General features: G+C 35.0%; 2 protein-coding genes across 2 annotated transcripts; both read right to left on the bottom strand.

Moving 5' to 3' along the window:
- Positions 1-19,021: 19,021 nt before the first annotated feature.
- LOC127802559 (auxin-responsive protein SAUR68-like) lies at positions 19,022-19,781 on the bottom strand. The gene has a single exon (XM_052338414.1). It carries the CDS (start codon positions 19,711-19,713, stop codon positions 19,261-19,263), a length of 453 nt encoding a protein of 150 aa, XP_052194374.1. The 5' UTR covers positions 19,714-19,781; the 3' UTR covers positions 19,022-19,260.
- A 1,424-nt stretch (positions 19,782-21,205) lies between these two features.
- On the bottom strand, positions 21,206-21,622 carry LOC127802207 (auxin-responsive protein SAUR63-like). The gene has a single exon (XM_052337917.1). It carries the CDS (start codon positions 21,620-21,622, stop codon positions 21,206-21,208), a length of 417 nt encoding a protein of 138 aa, XP_052193877.1.
- Between the last annotated feature and the right edge of the window lie 604 nt (positions 21,623-22,226).

Here is a 22,226-nt window from a genome sequence, read left to right as displayed (position 1 = left end):
CTGCTTTGGCTGCAACCGATCGGCCTTTCTCTCTCTCTCACGATCTTTTTCTCTCTCTCTCTCGGCTATGCTCAGCCCAAGCTCCCCCTCTCAATCTCTCTTCCATTCCCTCCCTTTCTCTCTGCCAAGATCTCTTTACTTCTCTCTTTTCCATTTTGCTTCATCTTTCGGCCTGCTATTTATAGGCAAACACACCACCCACTCCATTACTTTGGCCATCCCTCGACCCATTCCTTATTGCGTGCAAGGCCTTTCAAAACTTGCAGAGGTAAGCTTCGGGTTACAGAGGTGTGGCCATTGTGTGCCTGTGCACTCATAGATATATAAAACTATATATTACACTTTAAATTAAGAAAAATTACACATTAAAGCCCAAATTTCATCCCTATTACACTTGTGCAATTCCCTAATTGCAATTATGCCCTTAAATCTCAAATTAATTTGCATTAGAATACTGAAAATCCACAATTAATAACTTTAAAGTTACTCGATAATGACGATTTTGCCCCTGTGTCCTCACCGGGCTATCGTTTCATCCTGAAACCACTAAAGGGTTGCTCATTATGAAAAACTGGAGCCCTTTTAGGCTTCTGTTGACTTCCTGGAAGTCCGCTACGACAATTCAATTTTGTAGCCTAAATAGCAGCTACATTTTAGTTGTACCGAAAATCGTTCCCGATCTGATTTCTTTTGATACCATAAATTCTATCTTGGGACGCTCGTCGAGATCATATTATTTTCCTTAGACAATTTCACTCCAAGGCATTCACTGTAGTCGATTCGGTACTGATAATTACTATCAAGCTAATTTTTCGATATTCTAAACTTGCCTAAATTACGTGGCAACCTCATACAAATATGGGGTATTACACTGTCCACTTCTTCTTCTTCACACACACACACACACTCTCTTTCTCTCTCCCCACCATTATCGCCTTCTTCCTTATTCTCACTGACCCAAGAGTTATTGGAATCTGGAATCAGCTTCTACAAGCTGCATGAGTCTCCTACGTATGTATCTGGTCTACTCCACGTGTGTGCGTATCTTTCTTGCTTTCTCTCTCACTGTGACATCTCCTGTCAGATCTGGGTGGGTGCGACGTCATCGTTTCTCCAACCAGATTTCAATGGTGCTTGGTTTGGATCTGACATCCTCGGCTACTCTCTCTCTCGTTCTTGCTCGCGACTGTCTGTTCCTCGATCGAGCAATGCGTGACCTGCCAGAAGTGCGTCTCCTACACCTTCGGCGTCCCTTGGTCCTCTTTCTCTCTTCGATATCTCTTCCGATCACAGTTTACATCGGTAACGAGGTCAAAGATGAAAGAGCCACCTACGTCATCGGCGAGCTCGAAGACGAAGAATACTGTTACATACGTTCCATTATCATACATGGTTTCCTAGCTAGGGTGCACGTAGGGCCAGGGACATCATGCTGAAACAACCATGTAGGACATGTCAACCCATGATCAATCCATTGGACATAACGACCTTGAAGCTGAGTTACCGAAATACTAAAAGCAATCCCAAATGACCCGTCAAACACCCACTTGGCTGGATGGGTTCGTAGTGTGATTGAGGGGCGCGATGGAGATGCGAATAATTATGAGGATTAAACCACATATTTTATTTCTATTTTTGTAGTCCTGTTTGTTCCATTTCTATTTCAACTCTGTTCTTGTATTTAAAGGATATAAGACTTCAGTTGGTGGGCAATGGAATTATCTCTTGAATTTCCTCACCCTTTCCTGTCTTAAGGAGTACGTGTTCACTCAAAGAACACTTGCAAACGTAATAGAAACCCTTAACAATGAGTGACATAGGTATGAATTTTTTCTCCAAATCTGCCATATATAGCTTCCTCAGACATTTACGTTTAAGTTTTAGTTTGTATTAAAAGAAACAAAAAAAAAAAAAAAACTAAACCAAAGTTTCAATTTGTGTTAATGTTGGGTTTTGCACAACAAATTAGGTAAATCTTTACTTTGGTGTTTAAAAGCTTTTTTCTTGAAACAAGATCATCAACATGTTGACAACATAAAATTGTCATATTCTATAGAGCTTGTCACATATTTGGATGGACAATGAGGAATAGAAATATCTCAAAAAATAGCTTACTATTTGATTTTGATGAGATCACTTGTAGAGATATATTTATGGAAAGAAGTACATATATAAACAGCATAAGAGCAAACTATAATTGAAATGTGATGTGTTAAATTAAGTCTAAGATGTTTTACGTTGACAATAAGTTACTATTGTTCTTAATGTATTTCCAAGTGATGTATTTTGTCAAGGGTAATTCTTTTAAGAGGTAATGCCTTGCATATATGCACGCATAATATCACAACATATGAAATATGACATTGCTATTGTTGTAGGTCACAAAGAAAGTATACAGAATGTATTGTATTGGTAATGTCTTATTCAAATGTGGTTTACTCAATTTATTAGAAAATTATTGATATAAAACAAGAAAAAAAATTATATAGATAATGCAAATTATATAGTTAACATTGTATTCTCATTTGATTGTATCTTGTTTTGATCCAAGAAATCATATTATACTTATGAAATCATTCGAAGATAATGAGGAAAATTTTGTTGATAATAAGGAAAATTTTGAAGATAGTGAGTGTCATGCCTTAAATGACAAGAGAAGACAGTCCTAAAACCAAAAGCCTATGACATCTCATCGAGGAAGATCTCCCAAAACCTATTTGTGTTATAACGAATAGTGAGGGTTTATAGCTTTTGTTTGTACAAAATTTGTATCACTTATTGGTTAAGTGGATTTTTCCCATTGTTGTGTTATTGTGGACATAGGTCTGTTGAGAACAATAATCAACAATCCATGTTGAACTTATGTTTTCTCTTTTGTTTTGATTTTTGTATTCAATATGAGTGATTCGATCTGAGCAAAGAAAAATTCTCAACCATGCATAGATTACTGCAAACTTATTGCTGTTTGTAGCGTCTTTGTGTTCTATACAAGTAAATGTGCTTTTATATCATCAACTTCTCAATTCCTCCTATTCCTTGTGTAATATGAACTCGTTAGGCTGAAACACCAAGAGACGGTGACTTATTTATTTAAATCTTCCTTGAGGTTCACATAGAAAGAGAAAGAACTTAGCTCTCAAAATTCAACTCTTGACTCCATCTTGATATTTTACTCTTGGTAATAAAATAGTTTTAATAATGACTATATGAAAATCAATCTCTAAATCTTTATGAGTAAATATTTATGGATAAGTTATGAGAGAAATAATCTTTAAATCTCCTTGAGCAAAGTTATGAAAATTTATATAGGAGAAATGTTGAAGTGTGGTTGAGTGTATTTAGATTCAAAATAAATATGTTTTTAATAATCTCAACTTGCTTTCAAAAGATTCGAAATGAGGATTTGTTTAGTTTTCATTTTTTCAAAATGGATAGTCGACTATGTGATTTAATGCTGTTGACTATGCCTGAAAATAGTCGACTATGTTATAAGGATAGTCGACTATGCTGATTTGATCTGTCGACTATTTAAGGCTTCTGTAGACTATTTTTCACTCTGTCGACTATCATGTAAGGATAGTCGACTATGTCTTTTCATCTGTCGACTATTTTTGTTCATAAAATTCAAATTTCTCTTCATATTTTTGCATCTGTCGACTATAGAAAATTTGTGTTATAAGATAGTCAACTATGCCTTTTTGTCTGTCGACTGTGTCTTGTTTTACTTGTAAAAATAGTCAACTATGCATTTTCTTCTGTTGACTATATCTTTTACAGAAAGCTTCCAACGGCTAGTTTTTCAATCCCATCGGTCACAAATGGCTACATTTCTCTTCAATCTCTTGGGAAGCTTATAAATACAAGTCATGGATGATCAAGAGAAGGCTAATGGATGAGAACGAGTTGATCTAAAGAGTTCAAATCATTTTTACTCGAGCGTATAATATTTGCGCATTCACTGTTGTATTTTCTCTCCAAGGCTTTGTTGTTCTATCATTGTAAATTTATTATTAAGCCTTATTTTCATTGTGAGAGAACTTGTAACTAAAAGTGTTAACTCTTAGCTTATCTCTTTCATTTGTATCGTTGTTATTTTCCTAGCTTGTGTAGCTAGAGGGCCCATTTGAGTGGGAGGTTGTAATTCCTAGTCTCGGACTAGAGGACCTACTCGGGTTGAGTAGGGGTTAATAGTGGATGGTTTGAAAAATCCTTAGTGAGGAGCTAAAGTAGTGGATTAGGCTTGGGTTAAGCCGAACAACTATAAATCCTTTGTGTCTTTTATTTTTCTTGCTTTACATTTGTCATTTCATATGTTCTATGTTTTAAATCACTAAAACCTCAATTGGGTCAAAAAGTTTTTCAAGTTTTATCAAGATTTTTTAAAATATCCAATTCTTCCCCCTTCTTGGTGTGTGCCATAGCTCCTCTCGTTCTAACACATCTCTCATTCTACATTTGTCAACTAGTCTGATACAGAGAATAGGCATTGAGGCCTATTGTTCTATGATTAAAGAACTTGAAAACAAATAAACAAATGGCACTAACTCCTATTTTTTATCAGTTTGTAACATTTACAGAGCTAAATACCTGGGTAATTGTATGTCAAGTGAGCAATTCTTTTTAGCTTGGAAATGAATAAAAAAAATAGTCATCTTTGGGTTCTTCCTTGGATCTAGAGAACCCATTATCTGCTTGTAATTGGTCAAGAAAGGAGTCAGAGACTTTCCAAACCCTAAGACTAGCCACCACTGCCTTGTATGATATTTTACTCTTGTATTGGTTTTGATGATGAAAAACAAAATCAATTTATCCCCTAAGTCATTTGTCAAGAATATAGTTTTCAAACAAAAATAAATAAATAAATTTCAAATGGGTTGTTAAATCAAAATGATCTATGATTTTTTATATTAGTTGGAGATTAGCAAAAATAAGTTTTAAGATATAAAAGAATCTCCTAAATAATTTTTACAAATTGGTATTGAATCATTAGATAAATGAAACAAAATATTTCAAAGGCAAAAGACCATGTTGTTGAGCTCAATTGCTTCAATCAACCTATTGTGTATTTTGATGTTAATCAAACATAATTTTAGTAAAACTATTTTTGGTATATTTAAATCCCCTAATGGATTTTTGAAATAACTTATGGTGGAAAACATATTTTAAGTATTATAGCATTTTCTGTATCAAAATGAATCAAGAAATGTTATTTTCTAAATCTGAAATATTGACGCATTATAAGGAGATATATAAGAAAATATTTTCATTTTGAAAAACTATCCCCCAGTATTTTGATAACTAATATGCATTGTTGTTAAAATGATTTTTTTAAGAAATAGAAGGTATGTATTTTAGGGGTGGTAAAATCGTTAAATCTCGATTTTGTATTAAAACCAAAATTCTATTTTCTTATTGTTATAGATTTTGATTTTTTAGATATTTTTATTGAAACCAAATGAGGGGTACTTTCTTATTTACATTTATGTATTAAAGTAAATGGAAGGTAAAAATATAAATTAAAAAAAAATGTGTAATGTATGCATGCTATGAATTATATCATCAAACAAATCTAATTTTTGTTCATCTGTCAACAAAATCTCTTCAATCTGTCGACTAAGACTTTAAATTAGTCAACTAAGCCTTCAAATTAGTCAACTAAATGCTTCATTCTGTCGACTAAGCCTTAGGCTCTGTCAACTAATAGTAAGTTATTTTGTATAAATTTCTTTGTTAGTCTCATTTTGTCAACTAAGCTTTCCATTTTGCCTATAAATACAAGTCATGGAGATCTTGAAGAAGCAAATGGATGGAAATGAAATGATTTGATCTTACATCTTATACACCTTTGTATTTATATTGATTGTGCTTAATTTTTCTCTCTTTAAGGCTTTGATCAAAATTTGTATCAATTCATTCAAGTCTTGTTTTGTACTTTAAGAGATCTTGTAACTAAGAGAATCATCTCTTAGATTCTCCCTTATAATTGAAATCTTGTATTTCCTAGCTTGTTGTGCTAGAGGACTTGCTCTTTAAAACAAGGGGTTGAAATACCTAGTTAGGTACTAGAGGGCTTGCTTGTATAAGTAAGAGGTTTGTAATTTTCTAGTCTTGGACTAGAGGGCCTACTTGGTTAAGTATGAGGTTTTAGTGGATTGGTTGAAAACTTCTTAGTGAGGAACTAAGTAATGGACTAGGTTTGGTTAAGCCAAACCACTATAAATCTTTGTGTTCTCTTATGTTTGTGTTCTTTGATATTTATCTTTCCAAGCACTCGTTTATTTCTCACTTGATTCACATATTTATCTTTCTTGATTTACATTTGTCATTTTATATGTTTTATGTTTTAAATCACTAAAACCTCAATTTGTATCAAAGAATTTTTCAGGTTTTATCAAGTTTTTAAATTACCCAATTCACCCCCCTCTTGGATGTGTGCCATAGCATTTTAAACTTATCACTGTGTTGTCAGGACATCATGGTTGTGCTTCCCTTCATAGGTAGTGATCACAACCCTAGATGTTATCATCATCAAACATTTTTCTAGTCAACCACCAAGCAATTTTGACCATTGAATAGATGCAACATAATTCAAACAAAAGCATAACAGTTTAGGTCATTTAAGTTTAAATCTTTCATTACTCGCTTAGGCAACAATACAACATTGATTGAAAGAATAAAGAAACAATAGGAATGAATCATTTAATTTAATTTTGATAGAGAAACTCATCACCCATAAACTCTAGAAATGTAATTATGTTATAGAAACTGAGAAAATTATCATAACAACCCAAATAGTAATGCAGTCATCAAAAGATCTCAAGTGATGTAGCTGATGTGATATCATAACTCCGAATACATGCGAGGACTTCTCCAATGTTTGTTTCTAGACAGATAATTGAGCCACCATTGAAATCCTACAACATAAAATTGATTTTGACGCTCAAGATGCAGTCAAGAAATTAACATTGGAAAAAGTATCAACTACAACAACATGTTAAAGTCAGTCAAGATGTTAACTCTTAAAAGAGAGTTTGAAATGTTGAGAATGAAGAGCAGGGAGACAGTAAAGGAGTATTCTTCAAAACTCATGCAACTTGTGAATCAAATTCGGCTTTATGGTGAGACATTTGAAGATTCAAAAGTGGTGGAGAAAAAGTTGAACAGCCTGCCAGACAAATTTGAATCCAAGATTTCAGCAATTGAAGAGTCTTGTGATTTGAAAAAATTATCAATTACAAAACTTATCAATAAACTGTAGGCACAAGAGTAAAGGACCTCTATGAGGTCAGAAGAGAACACTGAAGGAGCACTTATCATGAAGCACAAAGGCAAGAAAAATGAAGGGAAAGATTGGAAGAAATTTGCTGGTGACAAATAGAGCAAAGATAAAGCTCCAGAAAGCTCGAAAGAGTCGTAAAAATGGAAAGTTTTCACCCTGTGGAACCTGTAAAAGAATAAACCATTTGGAGAAAGACTGTTGGTATCAAGGAAAACCTCAGTACAAATGTAGAAATTAAAAGAGATATGGACATATCGAAAAGTTTTGCAGATTCAAGGTAGGGTAAATAGAACAACAGGCTGTGGAACAGATAAACCACACCCAAGATTTACAACCTGAGGAACAGTTATTTATGGTCAGAAAACCTTCTCAACCACTTGATAGGTTTGAAATCCTATGGCACACACCCAAGAGAGGAGGTGAATTGGGAATTTAAAAATTAGCTTGAAAACTTGAAATATTTTTCAAAACAAATAATAATATAATGCAAGTGAGGATTATTGAAATGCTAACAATGATAGACAAACCAAAAAACACAAGCAAGAGAAGACAGATATATAGTGGTTCGATTTAACCAAGCCTAGTCCACTACCTTAGTTCCTCACTAAGAATTTTTCAACCAATCCACTAAAACCTCATACTTAACCAAGTAGGCCTTCTAGTCCAAGATTAGGAAATTACAAACCTCTTGCTTATACAAGCATACTTTCTAGTACCTAGCTAGGTATTACAACCCCTTGCTTCAAATAACAAGTCCTCTAACACAACAAGCTAGGAAATATAAGATTTCAACAATAAAAGGGAATCTAAGAGATGAATCTTTTAGTTACAAGATCTCTCAAAATACAAAACAAGGCTTGAATAAATTGATACAAATTTAGATCAAAGCCTTGAAGAGAGAAAAATGAAGCATAGTCAATGTAAATAGAAACAAGTATAAATGTAAGCTCAAATCAATTCATTCCCGTCCATTGGTGTTTACAAGATCATTCTTGACTTGTATTTATAAGCATCCCAAGAGCATTGCCCAAAACTAGCCATTTTTTTACCGTTGGAGTTTGAAAAACTAGCCGGTATGGCTTTTACAAAAAGAGTTAGTCGACAAAAGACAAGAGATAGTCGACATAATTAAGCAATAAACTATACTTAGTCGACAGAAACAAGTAATACAACAATACATAGTCGATAAATTAATACACTTAGTCGACAGAACCAATTTATACATTATGTTAGTAGACAAAACCAAGGAGTTAGTCAAGAAAATGAGGCAATAGTCGACAAATTAAAGGAGATAGTCGACAACTACAAGGGCTTAGTTGATAGATTGAAGAGCTTTTGTCGACAAATGAAGAAAAATTAGATTCGCTTGATAATACAATCCATAGCATGTATACATTACAACATATTTACATATTTACATTTTTTAGTTCAATAAAAATATCTAAAAAATCAAAATCTATAACAATAAGAAAATAGAATTTTCGTTTGAGTACAAACTCTGGATTTAACGATTTTACCACCCCTAAAATACATATCTTCTATTTCTTGAAAAACTAATTAAAAATTATTTTAACAACAATGAATATTAGTCATCAAAATATCAAGAGATAGTTTTTCAAAATGAAAACATTTTCTTATATGTCTCCTTATAATGCGCTAATCTTTCAGACTTAAAAAAATAACATTTCTTGGTTCATTTTGATACAAAAAATACTATAATACTTAAAATATGTTTTCCACCATAAGTTATATTAAAAATCCATTAGGGGATTTAAATATACCAAAAATAGTTTTACTAAAATTATGTTTTGTTAAACATTAAAATACACAATAGGTTAATTGGAGCAATTGGGCTCAACAACATGGTCTTTTGCCTTTGAAACATTTTGCTTCATTTATCCAATGATTCAAAACTAATTTGTAAAAATTATTTAGGAGATTCTTTTAAATCTTAAAACTTGTTTGAACAAATCTCCGTCTATAGAAAATTATAAATCATTTGGTTTTCATTTTCACAAAAGTACTTGAAATTAATTTTGTTTCCAAATCATATACATGACTTAAGATATAAATTATTTGTTTTTCAATATCAAAATCAACACAAGAGTAAAACATCACCACTTGGAGCCAATGTTTGGGTTGTTGATAGTGGTTGTACAAGCCACATGACATGTGATGTAAGCATGTTTACTTCCCTTGACAGGTCCTACAAAGTCAAAGTAAAGTTGGGAAATGGAGATCTTGTACACTCTGAAGGTGCAATGGTACTATTAATATTCATATTAGAGAAGGTACTAAGCTCATTTTTGGTGTTCTTTATGTTCCTTGCCTAGATTAAAACCTGTTAAGTGTGGCTAAAATGTTAAAGAATGGCTATTTTTTGAATTTCAAAGATAGTATATGCACTATTCATGATCCCCATGGGTGTGAAATTGCAAATGTTAGAATGGTAGATGATAGTTTTCCTTTGGATTTTGGTATAGCTAAACAACATGTTATGGTGATGGATATGTCTGTTATTTATGTGAGTGATGATGTTTGTGAATGTTGTCAAAAGGGCAAGATGCATAGAAAAGCTTTTCTTGTTGACAAAGCTTGAAGAGCAACCAAAAAACTTGAATTAGTCCATACTGACGTTTGTGGTCCAATGAGCATTCCATCTCTAAATAGAAGCAAATATTTTTTATTATTCATTAATGATCTCACAAGGATGGTATGGGTTTATCTCATGATTAATAAATCTGAAGTTTTATCTCTATTTAAGAAATTCAAAGCTTATGTAGAGAATCAAAGTGGATGTAGCATCAAGACTTTGAGGTTAGATAATGGTATGGAGTAAAACTCTCGATAATTCATGAAATTTTGTGAAGTTGCAAGTTTTAATCATCAGTTGACGGTAGCTTACACTCCATAACATAATAAGGTATCAAAAAGGAAAAACAAGACGATGATGGAGATGGCCAGATGCATGATTATTAAGAAGTGCTTGCCTAAGTATTTCTAGGCTGAAGCTGTAAATATAGTTTTTTATCTTTTAAACAGACTCACTATAAGGTCTGTGAAAGGTATGACACCATATGAAGCATGGTTTGGATTAAAACCATCAGTTAAGCGCCTGAAAGTCTTTGGTTCAGTGTGTTATTTTCATGTACCAGTAGTGAAAAGAAACAAATTGGATGAGAAGGAAAAATTGGGTATCTTATTGGGTTATGCAGCTAATTCCAAGGGGTAGAAAGTTTACAATATGGAGACTAAGAAGATTACAGTTAGCAGAGATCTTGAAATAGATGGAATGCTTTCTGGAATTGGGAGAAAAATTCAATTGAAAAGCAATCCACAATTTCATATCAAGATTCAAGCTCAAGAGAAGTAAATGAAAATCAAAAGACCTCTGCTCAAAGTGAAGATGGAGATGATAATTCAGATCTGGAGTCTCCAAACTTGAAAACTAAATCTCTGTCTGAGAGTTATGCAAGGTGCAACATGGCTATCTCATAATCAGAAGATTTCATTGAAGCTTCCAAATATGAAGAATGGCAGAAAGCTATGAAGGAGGAAATTAAAATGATTGAGAATAACCAAACCTGGGAGCTTACTACCAAGCCAAAGGGAAAGAATGTTATAGGTGTCAAATGGGCTTATAGAACTAAAGTAAACCCTAATAGCTTCATTTTCAAGCACAAGGCCAGATTGGTTGTCAAGGGTTATACACAAATGGCTAAGTAGACTATGGTGATACATTTGCACCCATTGTAAGACATGATACTATTAGAATGCTACTAGTTTTGTTGTTAAACATAGATGGAGTGTGTTTCATTTAGAAGTCAAGTCTGCCTTTCTAAATGGCATTTTTGAGGAGGAGATATATGTGCACCAGCCTCAAGGTTTTGTAATTTCAGGTCAAGAAGACAAAGTTTATAGATGGAGAAAAGCACTATATGGGCTAAAACAAGCCTTCAGGGCCTAGTCTGCTAGAATTGACTCTCATTTGATTCATTAAGGATTTAGCAGGAGCGAAAATGAAGCTACATTATATGTTAAAGGTCTTTAAGATGGTGAAAAGCTAATTTTGTCCTTGTATGTGGATGATATGTTGGTGACAGGAAGTAATTCTCATCTTTTAAAGAAATTTAAAGAACAAATGCAGCAAGAGTTTGAAATTTTGGATTTGGGGTTGATGAATAACTTCTTAGGAATGGAGGTTTATCAGATGAAGAAAGGCATTTTTCTTACTCAAAGAAAATATGCCTGGGATGTTCTCAAGAAGTTTAATTTGGAGCAATGAAAATCAATTGCAACATCGCTTGTCCAGAATGAAAAACTAACATTAGATGATGGAGAAGACAAGGTGAATTCTACTATTTATAGGAGCATGATTGGAAGCCTTCTCTATTTGACTACTACACGACCTAATCTTATGTTTTCGGCTAGTTTTTTGTCAAGGTTTATGCACTCACCAAGTCAGGCTCACCTTAATGCTGCTAGAAGAGTGTTGAGATACAGTAAGGGTACTGTTGATTTTGGTGTGTGGTATGAGAAGAAAGCTAAAGGAATGTTACAAGGATATGTTGGTAGTGATTGAGCTGGAAGTATGAAGGATTCTAAAAGTACTTCAGGGTATATTTTTTCATTTGGATCAGGTCCCTTCTCATGGAACTCTAAAAGGCATGATGTGGTAGGTCAGTCAACTACAGAGGCTAAGTATATGTTTGCTGCTGCTACAACAAATCAAGCAATTTGGCTTCAAAAATTAATGATTGATTTTGGAGAAGATTAAGTTGAGCTTACTGTCATCATGTGTGATAACAAATCTGCCATTGCTATTGCAAATAACCCTGTCCAACATGGCCAAACAAGTCATATTAAAGTCAAATATCATTCCATTAGAGAAGCAGAAAAGAATCAAGAGGTTAAATCGGTGCATTGTAAGTTAGAGCTACAAATTGCAAATATCCTTACAAAGCCACTCCCCAAGAGCAAGTTTGAGGAATTAAGATGCAAGCTGGTTGTTTCAAAGAAAAGTCTCAAGGAGGAGTGTTGAATCATTGAGACTTAGCAGATTTTATGGAAAAGGTAATTTAGTTTATTTTTTACTAAGTCAATGGTAGTTAGTTCCTTAAATCTAGCAATATAAATAGCTAAACAAAATTATTAGTTGTTGAGATTTTTATGGAGAAAATATTTGTAGTTGTGATCTTTTTACTTGTATTTAATCGGCTCATTTCAATGAAATAAATCATTTTCTACAACAAACTTACTCTCCGTTCCTTAAACCTTTTTTTCCCTGCACATTTATTCTTCCATTTTTTTTTTGCAAAGTTCAGTGAATTCATAGAAGACAAAGAGATGATGCTAAATGATGAAGAAAATGAAAATGAGGACCCTGAGGAAGACTTCGAGAAAGATCCCAAAAATGACCTTGAGAAAGATTAATTTTTAGGTGAACACTAAGGAAAACTCTAATAACATCAATTTTTTAGGTGAACACTCATAGAAGACCTTGAATATCCATATAAGGATTATAATAGAGTTTCTAGGAAGACAAAAAATAAATAAATAAATAACAATTTTTTGTAATCTACAAAACCAGTATGAATAGATTGGTGTGCTTGCAGTTAAGTATGTACGATTTTTTTCTTAAGGTCTAATGAAATGCATTATTCTCTTACTTCCATTTAAAGCACTAACATGGCCCTCTATTTGAAGGTCTGAGGGTTAGTTAGCTCTTTTGAAAATAGAAGAATTAATTTGGCTTTTAGCCCTAATCCAAAGTATAGGAGTCAGATTGACATTATGACCTTATATATATATAATATATATTTTTTGGGTAAACCTTACAGACCACCCCTAAGATTTACCTAAATTGCATTGACTACCTTTTGTTTTTTTTTAAAATCGTTCTCACCTCCTTTGAGGTTAACAAAGTTTTAAAAATGACTATTTTTACCCTCATATTTATATCTCAGTATCTTTTCTTCTCCTTTTTTCTCCACCTCTCTAATCTTTTTCTTTCTTACTTCTAAAAATCATTCAAGGTAATCACATTGATTTGGAAAGTTTTTTAGTGACCATCCAGGTAACTATGCTGATTTGATGAGTTTTCTAGTGACTATTTAGAGATGATACTTCTCTCTTCCTCTCTCCTTGCCTTTCTCTTTCTTTAAGGCTTCATTATTGTCATTCTAGATTTGGAAGGATCTTTATTGTTCCAGATCGATAACTAAAATAATACGATACTTTTAGATAGTTCTAAATCTAAAATAGTATGGAACTAGTGCATAATTGCAATGATCTAGATTGTTCCAAATCTAAATGGTGAATCGACTCTTTCTTTCTAGTTCAACAGTGACTAAGGTTCATCAACTTTAGTTGTCGCCAAACCAATTGCTAAAAACCTCATCATGATTTCAGTATGGGATTTCAATGAAACCTATCAAGAAATCGTGATAGGTTTTAGCCACTAGCTCAAACTAGATCTAGATTTTAACCCTAATTGATCTGGGTTTGAAGATCTTCAAATCAGATCTAAATAGACTTATGTTTGAGATCTTTAAACCCATATTGATTTGGGTTTAATTTCTTAGTGGCAAGAGGTTATGTGTCGCATATAAATTAACTTCAAGGGAGATCACCGATATTTTTGGGAATGCAAATAATCAATGAATTTAGGTAAAACTTAAAAGTAATATGTTAAATTTATCCTTATTTTTACTATTAGTATCATATTTTGTGTGAACCATTTTTTTAACAATTTTAAAATATCAGTTTAGTAAATAGGGTGGCTAACTATACTGCATACAAACTAAGATACATGAAATAAAGCTTTTTGCATTCAAAGATGATACTTTTCTCCCCCTTTCTCTTTGCCTTCCTCTTACTTTAAGGCTTCATTATTCTCATTCTAGATTTGGAAGCATTTTTATTGTTCTAGATCTACAACTAAAATAATACGATACTTTTAGATAGTTCTAAATCTAAAACAGTTTGGAACTAGTCCATAATTGCAATGATCTATATTGTTCCAAATCTAAACGATGAATTCACCCTTTCTTTCTGGTTCAATAGTGACTAAGGTTCATTAACTTCGCTCGTCGTTGAACCAATTGCTAAAAACCTCATCATGATTTCACAATGGGGTTTCAATGAAACCTATTGAGAAATCGTGATAGGTTTTAGCCACTAGATCTAGATTTCAACCTTAATTGATCTGGTGTGACGATCCGCTCCCACTTACGGGTGCCACTCGTTAACAAACATCAAAAATGCTCACATACCCGGCTATTTGTGAAGGGCGGATTATGTTTCGACACGAAACGCCTTAGGTGGGAACTAGGCTTCGTCCTTCCCTTCCTTTAATCCCAGGATCGATAAGCAGACTTGGGTTTTAACCATACCACACTTGACTAATTAATTTTCATTAAATTTTCCCAATCATCATTTTATTATTTTAATTCTTCTTCTTTCCAAGAATTCCACCGAGCTCCATATATTTCAAAATTCCAATAACCCATTGATTTTTCCAAAATTCAAGGAAAAATTCAAAATTTTCACTTTTAAAAAATTTGACATTTATCTCCAAAAATGCCTGAAAAATCCCTTTATTTTTTAAAATTTCTTCGGGACCCATAATCAACCAAGAAATGCCCCAAAATTCTAAATTTTTCAAATTTTTAAAAAAAATTAGCTGGTGGGGCCTACTGGCGCGCTCCGGGCCCCCACAGGGTGCTGGTCGCTGCCCGCGCGTGGCTGCACGCCCGTGGCCCCCTCGCTCGCGCCCACCGTGGCCCCCTGCAGGCCACCTAGTGGCCCCAATTGCTGCTGCTGTTGCCTTCTTCACTTTTTTACCCCCTTTTTTTTTTTTTTTTTTTTTCTCTTGGGCTTCCTAGCCCAAAATTTCCAGAATTTTAATACCCACTTTTAACATCCCAAAAAGCTTCATTCCACAAAAAAAAAAAAAACTCATTTCTTCTTCCACAAAGCTTACACAACAAAGGAAAAATATTACTTCTTACACCCATTCATGGTGTTTATTACAACATAAATCAATACAACCAAAAGTAGGCTTCCATAAGCCATATAATGGTCTTGGATCTTCATTCTCAAACTATCTCATGCTATTCCACTTTGCCTTGACTTTCCCCATGCCTTGGCAACCTATATGTGAGGGTAAAAATCTCATGAGCTATTAAGCTCAGTAAAGGTGTAATGACAATAAGTATGAACATGAATATAAAATGTGATGCCCATGCATGCAATGTAACAAAGTTAGGGCTTCCACATCCTCACAACTACCTTGATTTGAGGTTTTAACCTACCCTACCCCACATAACCTCATGGCCATAGGTCCTTGAACACAAACAACATGCTAATGCACACATAAAAATTCATGAACCATACTTATAACCTTGCTAGCCACCATTTCATAGGGCTATCCCTTACCTCTTTTCTTTTAAGAGCTTCACCAACTTAGACATGGCCAAAATTGAACCGGACCGGCGGTTCGAACCGGAACCGGACCCGGAACCCGCCGAACCGGAACCGGACCGAACCGGCGAAATTCGGTCTGGTTCCGGTTCAAGGTTCCGGAGAACCGGAACCGCCGGTTCCAGTTCCGCGAAACCGGCCGTGCCCCCCCTCCCCCCCTCCCCCGTGCCCCCCCCCCCCCCGTGCGGCCGTGCCCCCCCTCCCCCGTGCCCCCCCCCCCCCCGTGCGGCCGTGCACCCCCCTCCTCCCCCAACGGTCCAATTTTGGACCGTTGGCCCCCCCTTAACGGTCCAAAATTGGACTGTTGGCTGCCACCCCCAGCCAACTTTTTTTTTTTTTTTTTTAAATTTTATAATTCCTATCTATATATACCCCTCCCTCCCCCACTCATTTTTCACACTTTCTCTCTCTCTCTCTCTCTCTCTCTCTCTCTCTCTCTCTCTCTCTCAAGTCTCAAGCTATTATTCTCTCAATTTTGTCTCTCATTTAATATTTTAATTTCAATTTCTTCAATCTTCTCATTTTGTTATTTATCAATTTATTCAATTATATTGTTAATTATTTATTACTTGTTACTATATTATTTTATCATTATTATATTTTTTTATTATCATACTTTTTTCAAAAAAATGGCAAGTGAAGATAGAAATTTTGAAAATGTTGAAAATGTTGAGTTTGAAGCTCAAAATTTTTAAACACAAGAGAGTGAAACTCAACAAAAGGGAGGTGGAAAAATTTCTACTTCTGATATTTTTAATATTCATTTCAAGAAAACACCAAAAGGAGATGGTAAATTTGATGTATCTTGTAATTATTGTAATCAGGTATACAAATTCAAGCAAGGAGGTGGATATGGTACTTTCGCCCGACATTTGCAAACAAAGCACCCGCTCAAGGTTGGATTGAGACGCGATCAAACACAAATATCCGGGTTTGCTACCTCTTCAAACTCTCCTCAATTATTTCATTATAATGAAGCTAATTGTAGGTCTGGTTTAGCTGAAATGGTAGCAATTGATCATTTATCTTTTAGTTTTGGTGAAAAATTAGGTTTTACTCGATTTTGTCAAAACTTTGTTAATCCTAGTTTTAAATCAATTCCTAGAAATACTTTGAAAAGGAATTTGTTAAATTATATTGTTAATTACTTGTATTACATACTTGTTTAGTTGTTTTAATTATTTTTAATGAAATTATTACTTATATTTCTTCAATTTTTAGTAGTGTTTTTTTATTAAAAATATGGTTGAGAATATTTATATTTACAATTACATTTAACAATTAAAAATCGAAACCAAACCGAACCGAACAACGAAACAAGGACCAAAATTGAATACAACAATATTTAAAAAAAATTAAAAAAATTCGGTTTGAACCGGAACCGGAACCGTTGACCGAACCGGCTCAAACCGTTGACCGAACCGGTGCAAACCGTTGACCGAACCGGCACGAACCAGAACCGGAACCGAACCGTCCCAAACCGCCCTTGGGCAGTTCGGTTCAGGTTTAAAGATTTCTTGAACCGGAACCGGCGGTTCATGAACCGGAACCGGCGGTTCATGAACCGTGGCCATGTCTACACCAACTTTGCTTTCAAGACTTTTCCATGCTTCCAATCCCTTAAAAATAAAGCTTTTGATCATTAATTACTCTCTTGAAGACTAGAAAATAAAGGAGTTAGAAGACTCTTCTTTCTTTTCTTCTTCCCATTACATAGCATAAATCAAACAAAAGAAATGTTACCTCTTTTGATTCTTTTCGTCTTCCTCTCTTTCTTTCTTTCTTTCTTTTCTCTCTACACGATGGGAGACTTCTTTAATTTCTCTCACTAAACTTTGCCAAAGGGATTAGGGTTTCCATATACTAGCTCATTTATACTAGCACCCAATCCTTCAAGAATAAATCCTAGCCATTGGATTTATTTGGTGAGAATAAATCTCAACCACAAAAATAGCTTAATCCATGCCACTTAATCTTGTGAAATATCCACCATTGGATTATATCTCACTTTACAAGGTTAGATCTCAACCATTCAAAGAAAACACAATCCATGCGCTCTAGTCTTCTTTAATCTCATCCATTGGATTTCATTCACTTTCCGAGAGAATATCTCAACCATTCGAACAAGTACAATCCAAGTGCTTTGCTAGGATTTAATCTTAGCCTTCCATCTTCTTAACCCATGATCTCCACCATCCAAAATCAATTTAAAAAGATTTCTTAAATGAGTTGGCAATCCATGCCAACTTAAAGGATTTTATCTCATCCCTTAGATCACTTTCCATTTTCAAGAATAATCCTCCACCCTTGGATCATCTTGAATTTCTATTTTCTTTTTCATTTAATTAAATCCCTATATTTTTCAAGGCATTAATGGTGACTAATAATCATTTTTTTTTGAATTTTCTTTAATTCACCATAATCATGCCTCTCATTAAATGCTTACAAGACCAATTTCTCATTTCTTTTGAAATTATTTAATTCCACCTTTCTTTTGGAGGAGAACTTGTCAAGTGCCACATTTAGACACAAGCCTTTGCCTCCAAGCTTCCATCACAACCATCCATGTGGCATCACCACATTAATTCACCAATTTAGGAAAAATCAATTATTTTCTCTCATAATTGAATATTCTTTATTTTTCTTATTTTTCATAATTTAATTCATTTATGAAATTTTATTCCAATTTATTAAAATGTCCTTTGTGAATTATTAATCCCATTTATCTTCACATAAATACAAAAATGAGAAATTAATTCACTTCCATACTTAATTCCACCTAGAAATTATTTTCAATTTACCAAATTACCCTTTATTTGACTTCACTATCCAAATTACCAAAATGTCCCTCTCATAGGGTACCATTATTCTCAATGATCCATCACTTTCTTAAGGGCATTTTTAGAAGCTTCTCACTTCCTTTCTCATTCTCTTAACACCAGCAACATGGGGTGTTACATCTGGATTTGAAGATCTTCAAACTAGATCTAAATAGACTTATGTATGAGATCTTTGAACCCATATTGATTTGGGTTTAATTTCTTAGTGGCAAGAGGTTATGTGTGGCATAGAAATTAACTTCAAGGGAGATCAATGATATGTTTGGAAATGTAAATAATCAGTGCAATTTAAGTAAAACTTAATATGTGAAATTTATCCTTATTTTTACTATTAGTATCATATTCTGTGCGAAACATTTTTAACATTTTCAAAAAATCAGTTTATTGAATAGGGTGGCTAACTATACTCCATACAAACTAAGATACATGAAATAAAGCTTTTTGCATTCTAGCTACACAATCTTGGTCATCACCCATGGTTCCCCTTGGGATCTGGCAAATTATACTCCATCTAAATTGATAAGAGTATGTTGGTAGCAGCCTCTTAGAGGCGTCCTATAATTGGATCTATGGCCCAAGTACTAATATATTGGGAAACAATGCTTCGGATGGGAATATCTACAAAATTTGAGGGATGGGGTATGGATCTTCTTCTGCCTAGAAGCTGCAGAGTAGTGACTGCTGGGAGGGTTTTTGTTGATGATGAAGAAGAGAGTGAGACATTGAGCATCTTCCATTATTTGCAATGGACACCAGCAGAGCCTCCTTCATTTCTTTGGATGTGCGGCGTGGGATTAAAGACACCACATACTCCATGAATGCCGCATCACACGGCAACGTAATGGGTCCATCGCTTGGCAGTCCGAACTCTTCCTCGGACAACTCAAGGAGCCCTCTGATGATCTCATGGTTAAGATACGCAATTGGAAAAGCGAAGCGTCTTTGATCCGCCGTGTACACAACAAAATGACCCCTATCGGCCACTGATGGTGAGCTGCAACCACTACTGACATCTCCTTTGGCTCTTGGTATTGAAATTATTCTTCTTCTGATGGCGGCCACCCGCTGCCATTTCCTTGCCATCTTGATGAGTTTCTTGGTGTTGATCATATTGTCTTGGTTTGTTATGCTATGATCGAGGAGAAGAGAAGAGAAGGGGTTGGTATCTCTGAATGATGAATTGGTTTGCGGTGCTAATCTGAAGGAGGTAGATAGCCATATATAGCCAGAGGCACTGCCATTGAATGTGGCTTTCTATGGGTGGGGGTCCACGGCCACAAGATCATGTGCTATTTAATGCAGAAGAGGACTGGGCAGTGGCCAATGCCCATGTTTTGTTCTTTCTCAACATGAAAAACCTTGGTCCTTCTGTGTGCGAAGTGGTTAGATGACACATTGGGCCCGAAGCCAGCGGTTTTTGTGATTCTGAGCCTTGAGAACCACAAGGAAAGGGCCCGATTGGTCTAGTAGCTGGGCTATATTTCTATCCCATGTTAACTGGCCAACTACTTCCATGAATATACATATCAATGAAAGAATAGGTTGTGGTTGGCCATTGAGAGAGTTAAAATGTTTTAGGCAATGAGTATTTTCAGAACAGTAGAGAACGTCAAACCTAACATGTGGGAACAAACCATGAGACAAGAAAGAACTAGGTGGCTCCAAGTGGATAAGGCTGTCCTTATGAAGTGATATCAAGACTTTCACCTTGGCAGAATTTGCAATTTTGGAGGCCCCGGTGACAATTTAGTGCCGTATTTGGAGCTGCCCACTAATATGTCAGTCTAGAATGCTTCTTAAAGAATTTATGCGTTCCTGTTTACAAACTTTACTTGATTAATCAGATTTAGTTTTCCAAATTTAAGCATATTATAAAGTAGTTTGGGGCACATTTTCTTGAGACAAAGAAGAGATTGTTGGCCCATTCGCAGTGTTGGACCAAAAACAGACTCTATTTGATTAATTTGAAATTTCCCTTCGTAATTCTCTATCTTATTATTCTCTTTTCTTTCACTTTTCTGGGGGGTTTTTGTATTTTAAAATGCTCCTTGACAGCAGCACTGGTTTATATGCTGCTGTGTTTTACTTTGACTTGGTTTGCTAACATTAGTTTCACCACCTTCTTGGTATCATTAATGATTTTGTAACGATCAATTGTGTTGATGGTAACTGCATTTTATGAAATCAATCATCAATTAACTGTGTTATACATTCCCTGACAGCTGCTTATTTCAGATTCAACAAGAATTCTGGTACACAGGATTTCCTAGAGGAAGAACTTCATCAATTTCCAGAGACCTGTTCTGGAAATTAATTTCATTTATTTTGACACGGGGAACTTTTGTCTAATTATATGTGGATTTGCACCCAAATAACTAAAGTGACGGAGAAAGGCTCTAAAGTTACTGAAATTACAGATACCTTCTGTACCAAGAACGTTTCTTTTAGTCTTTTAGATGCTACTAGTTACCTTGATTTCATGTTAAAGTATCATTTGAGATGGAACAAGAACAAACATGAGCAAAATCTATTTGGAGATTCCATTAATTATATTGATCTAACTGCAATGTGTATCGTTTACAAAGCAGGAGTGTAATTCAGATCAGAAACTGCAGACTAGTAAGTGCTGATTGCTTTGCCCTTGTTGGTGGTTTTGGAATGATAGGCATCGACCGCTAGTGATGGACAACAGCAGCGCCTCCTCCAGCTCCTCGGATGCATTCCTTGTTATCAAAGAGAGTGCGTATTCAAAAAATATTGCATCGAAAGGCAATGCGATAGGTCCATGGCTTGGCAGTCCATACTCTTCCTCTGCCATTTGTAGGAGCTCTCTGACTACTTCCTTGTTCAGATAAGCCAAGGGAATTACAAAGCGTCTCCCATCAGCAGAGTACACTACAAAGTGACCCTTCTCAACTGTCGATGGGTTGCAATTATCTGCAGCAACTGCTCCTTTGGTTATCGGGGAAGTGATTCTTTTCTGAGTGATAGCAGCCAGCTTCTGCCACTTCCTTGCCATTTTTACGAGCTTCTTAGAACTAATCATGCTTGGATTTCTAGGAAGCTGGAAAGGGTAGAAGAGATAAAAGGAGATTTGGCACTTTGAAGACTGAAAAAGCTGTATCCATGCTTGATAGGAAATAAAGGAGGCGGCCTGGTTATTTATACTCAGAGGAGTTAGTGACCCTGCCTTAAATGCATCTAGCTTTGGAATTCTATGGGAAGCAAACCCACGTGGCGAATTGACGAGAAGGACGATCTGGGTGGTGCATGCTATGTTAATCAGGACATGAAGGTGCAACAAAGCTCCCATTTCATGTGTTCAGTGGTTTGACAACATATTGGGACCAGAACAGCTGGTGTCTCATGAGAAAGTGACTATATCCTACACCATGGAGTGGATTGCAGAAAAATTGGGTCCATTCACTTGAACTATCAACTATCACTTTGTGCATGTGAAGAAATTGTTATAATTTTCTTGCAACTGATCTCTTACCAAATACCCTGTTTGCTTTTAGCATGTTGGTTCCATATGATTTGGCTTCTGTATGCCTTTTATCTTAAGATGATATGACTAGGGTGAGAATATTGAACTTTCCTGTTTGAACTCCATGAAATGACGC

This window comes from Diospyros lotus, chromosome 5 (genome assembly GCF_014633365.1).
Source record: "Diospyros lotus cultivar Yz01 chromosome 5, ASM1463336v1, whole genome shotgun sequence".
Taxonomy (NCBI): Eukaryota; Viridiplantae; Streptophyta; class Magnoliopsida; order Ericales; family Ebenaceae; genus Diospyros; species Diospyros lotus.
This window is presented reverse-complemented; position numbering and strand designations above follow the sequence as displayed.

Coding starts and splice junctions, on each gene's coding strand:
- LOC127802559 (XM_052338414.1), bottom strand. CDS start 19,713: ATGATCAACACCAAGAAACTCATCAAGATGGCAAGGAAATGGCAGCGG.
- LOC127802207 (XM_052337917.1), bottom strand. CDS start 21,622: ATGGCAAGGAAGTGGCAGAAGCTGGCTGCTATCACTCAGAAAAGAATC.